Genomic DNA, 3,689 nt, shown 5'->3' with positions numbered 1-3,689 from the left:
ATTAAACAGTTACTGTATATAAAAGCAGTACTTTACTATGTACATTACTAGATTGTAAGAAAAAAAAGATAATAAATAAAATAAAATATCTATAATAAATTTCTACTTGTTTTTTGTTTTTAAATGTATATAAAATTAAATTACACATTCACTTTGTGTGCATTACTAGTTATTAAAAGTTACTAGGAAATAAGAAAGTTTCAAATATATTAAAATTCTAGTAACATAGCTAAGCCGATATCGGTAATAGTAGTGCTCTACCTTTATCTTACCATCCGAAAAATTTTCAAGCAATAATGCGAACAATTAATAAGTAAAAAATTTTCACCACAAAAACAAATAATTACGTGCTCTTAATTGCTCACTAATTGCTCATTTAAAATCCATAATTGTTCGCATTATTGCTTGAAAATTTTTTGGATGGTAAGATAAAGGTAGAGCACTACTATTACCGATAACGCCTTAGCTATGTTACTAGAATTTCAATATATCTGAAACTTTCTTATTTCCTAGTAACTTTTAATAACTAGTAGTGCACACAAAGTGAATGTGTAATTTAATTTTATATACATTTATAAACAAACAACAATTAGAAATCTATTAAAGATATTTTGTTTTAATTATTAATTAAAGGAGTTTACTCGTTGAGAACGATTGTCTTTGAACAGGTACAGAAAAAAGACTTACTAGATTAAAAAAAGACCGATATCATATTAAAGCTAGAAAAACCTGTCTTTCTATAAATTTTCTTGAATTAAACATTTATTTCGAGATTGCAGTAAACATTTTTTTTCTATGAAATTCAATGAAATCTTATAATTAAAAAAAAAACGTGTGCATTTAGATTAATTAAACGATTTATTTTTATGTTTCAAGCTCATCAATCTACATTTGCGTCAATTAAAATAGATTTTCCAAAAATAATGTATCCCAACAAATAATATTCGAAAATACGCGACAATAGTAATTTCAGTTTTGCCCGTTATTAGCGCCACCGTCTGTTTCTCACTCGGTAGATAATGTAGTTTTTGTTTTCAACTGATTAGCCAATTTCTGCGCGGGTGTCGCGGCAGTCGGTGTTTTATGACGTAATTCGCGATCTTTCTCAGGCCAACATCGTGAGTTAGAAGCCTGGGGGGATTGCGGTGACCTTGCAGTGTTTGTAAACAGACACACGCTGGTACACGTTGATGTCGGAAGAAACATTAAAAATATTTACGACCAAAGTGATCGACTAAATCAAGATAGATACTTATATTATTGAGGAAGTGGAATATCGGATTAAAACGAATAATCAAAGAGTGAAGAGAAAGAGAGTAGTGAGTCGAGTGAGGAAGGAACAGATAGAAATTCGTTCGAGGAGGAACATGGAAGTGGAGCCGATGTGCATAGTAGAAAACGAGACGGTGAGTTGATCCATAGATAAAGAATAATAATAAAATAAAAATAAAATAAAAATAATAACAGTACGTCATATAATGATGCAATCCTAGTTTAGAAAGAAAACAAAATATATATATATATATATATGTCCTTTGATTAGCGTCATAGATTATTACACCATGTTGTGCAAGGAGGGCGCGCGGGAAAGAAATAGAATGTTTCGGCGGGTTTGTGTCCTTGATCAGGACGAGGGGCGTTGTTTCGATCGCTCGTTTACGTCAAGATCTTTAGAATCAGACCAGAGTGAAGGGTTGTTAGGAAAGGGGTGGGTAGAATGGGAGGCGCCTGTTCCCGCAATGTTTAGTTGCATTGGTATTATAGTTGTATCACGAATCTCTTTGTATGTATTTGTCATACGATGCTCACGTGTGTACGTAGTTTTGCATTCTTCACAAAAGATAGCGTTATCCTTTCATTTGTTTTGCGCTGTTACCAATAGTCAGTATTTACCATTCGATTTGGCTTACTCTTATCGACTGATACATTTTTGTAGTTTTGTATTTTCCGAGCACCTTCTTTTTATCTTTCGATTTAATGTATATCAAGTTTTTGACGACATATGTCTCGTTTGAATATTTTACGTACAATTAAAAAATACAGAAGTACATAAAAATTCACAAGTTCCCTTTTTTGTCGACCTAGTTTTATTTTAGTTACTACCGTTACCACCAGTAGGCGGTAGTATACACTTAACGCCATGACGGTACAATACTATCAAAGAATAAAATCCTAGCTACTGTCGCCCACTGGTGGTCGCGGTAGTAATTAAAATGAATCTGGTTCGATAAGAAAGGGGACTATTAGGTTCTATACACTTCTGTATTCTTACAACGTAGTACTTTCATATCATAAGAGTCGAGTTGACGTTTCGAAGTTGTTTCCGAATTATTTGGTACGATTTGAGAACGTTTTTTTTACTAACAAAAATTTGATTTAAACAATAAGTTTTGTTATTCGATTCGAAAGATTTGTAAAACTTTTATTTTAACTTTGATAGGTGTCGGGCGGTTATTATCTTTTGTTTTTCTTTTTCATCGTTCTTTAGATAAAAGGAGAATACGATGCAACGTTTATTGTTTGGAAAAAATTTCCCCGTTAGTTTCCAAAGATGATACTCACTCGTGCGATCGAATTCTATCTAAACTCACTTAGCAATAAATGCAAGGACGTGGAAACTTAATTCCACGTTGCATTTAAAAGCCGATGAATAAAAAAGATTTACGTAGTTCGCTTATGGCATTAACATGATGATATGTGTGCGTGTTAGTTGTGTGTCGTCGTGTGCTTTAATACGTCATTACAAAGTTTATTCTACTTCGTTGCACGAAGATAAGCGTTATAAATAGCATACAAAGTGTGTCGTGTTTCGTCTCCTTTTCGTTTCTTTTATCTTCCTTCCTTTTTTGTCTGTTTTTTTTTTTTCTTTTGTTTTATTTTCGTTCGAAAACAATTGAGAACTATCTAGAATCATTTATCGAGAATTCGCGTGCAACGTCATTGCGAAAGAATTTTTTTTGTTAAAAAATGTTTAAATGGGGACAAAAAAATAAAACAAATCGAAAAAGCAAAACGTTAAAAAATTCATTTTGTTAGGTTAAGTTTTGGAATTGAAAGTAACGGATTCGTTTTGAGCGAATGTAACGAATGAGCTTCGTTACATCGTGAGCTTTTTAAAAAAATCGTGTAGGTGGCGGTAGCGTCGATTGTTCATATCGGTGGTCACGGGCGCCGGTATCGGCGTTAGACGTCCCTGAAAGGCAAGCAGCCTCTTAACCCGTGAACTGCGCAGTTGTCGGAGCTCGCACGACGCGTAGCACCGGTGAGTTTTCTCTTTTAATATATATATTTTTATATACTCGTAATTTCTAACTTGAGAGCTTAAAACTCATTTTCCTATTTCTCTACGATCGAATTTGGCTATCGACTTATAGACATTTTCCAATAATTTTCCAACATTTTTTTGGTATTTTCGAATGACCACCTCCTCAACTTTTATGCGATATATATATATGTGTGTACGCGTGTATGTATTCGTTCGGATGTAACTATCTACATATGCGCACATACCCGTATGTCGATATCCCCTTAATTTGTTTTTATATTTTTTTATTTTTCTTGATTATTTTTAGTAGTTTTTCTATTTTTTTAATATACTAATTTGTGTTTATTTTGTTTTACATATAAATTTTTTTTAAATTATATCTAAGTTATATATATATAACTATAATATAATGATGGTATTGTTT

The 3,689-nt window shown here is 32.3% G+C and overlaps 1 protein-coding gene across 1 annotated transcript in view; it reads left to right on the top strand.

The window, feature by feature from the left end:
- The first annotated feature begins 1,112 nt into the window (after positions 1-1,112).
- LOC106789722 (cAMP-responsive element-binding protein-like 2) overlaps positions 1,113-3,689 on the top strand; it is a 27,764-nt gene continuing 25,187 nt past the window's right edge. The window contains exon 1 of the mRNA XM_014754183.1: positions 1,113-1,406. Coding sequence (XP_014609669.1) covers positions 1,368-1,406 — 39 coding nt within the window. The 5' untranslated portion in view covers positions 1,113-1,367. The remainder of the gene's footprint in view (positions 1,407-3,689) is intronic.

The sequence above is a fragment of the Polistes canadensis genome, unplaced genomic scaffold (genome assembly GCF_001313835.1).
Source record: "Polistes canadensis isolate GaletaPanama2010 unplaced genomic scaffold, ASM131383v1 scaffold_198, whole genome shotgun sequence".
Taxonomy (NCBI): Eukaryota; Metazoa; Arthropoda; class Insecta; order Hymenoptera; family Vespidae; genus Polistes; species Polistes canadensis.
Note: the sequence above shows the minus strand (reverse complement) of the source record. Positions and strands in the feature narration are given on the sequence as shown.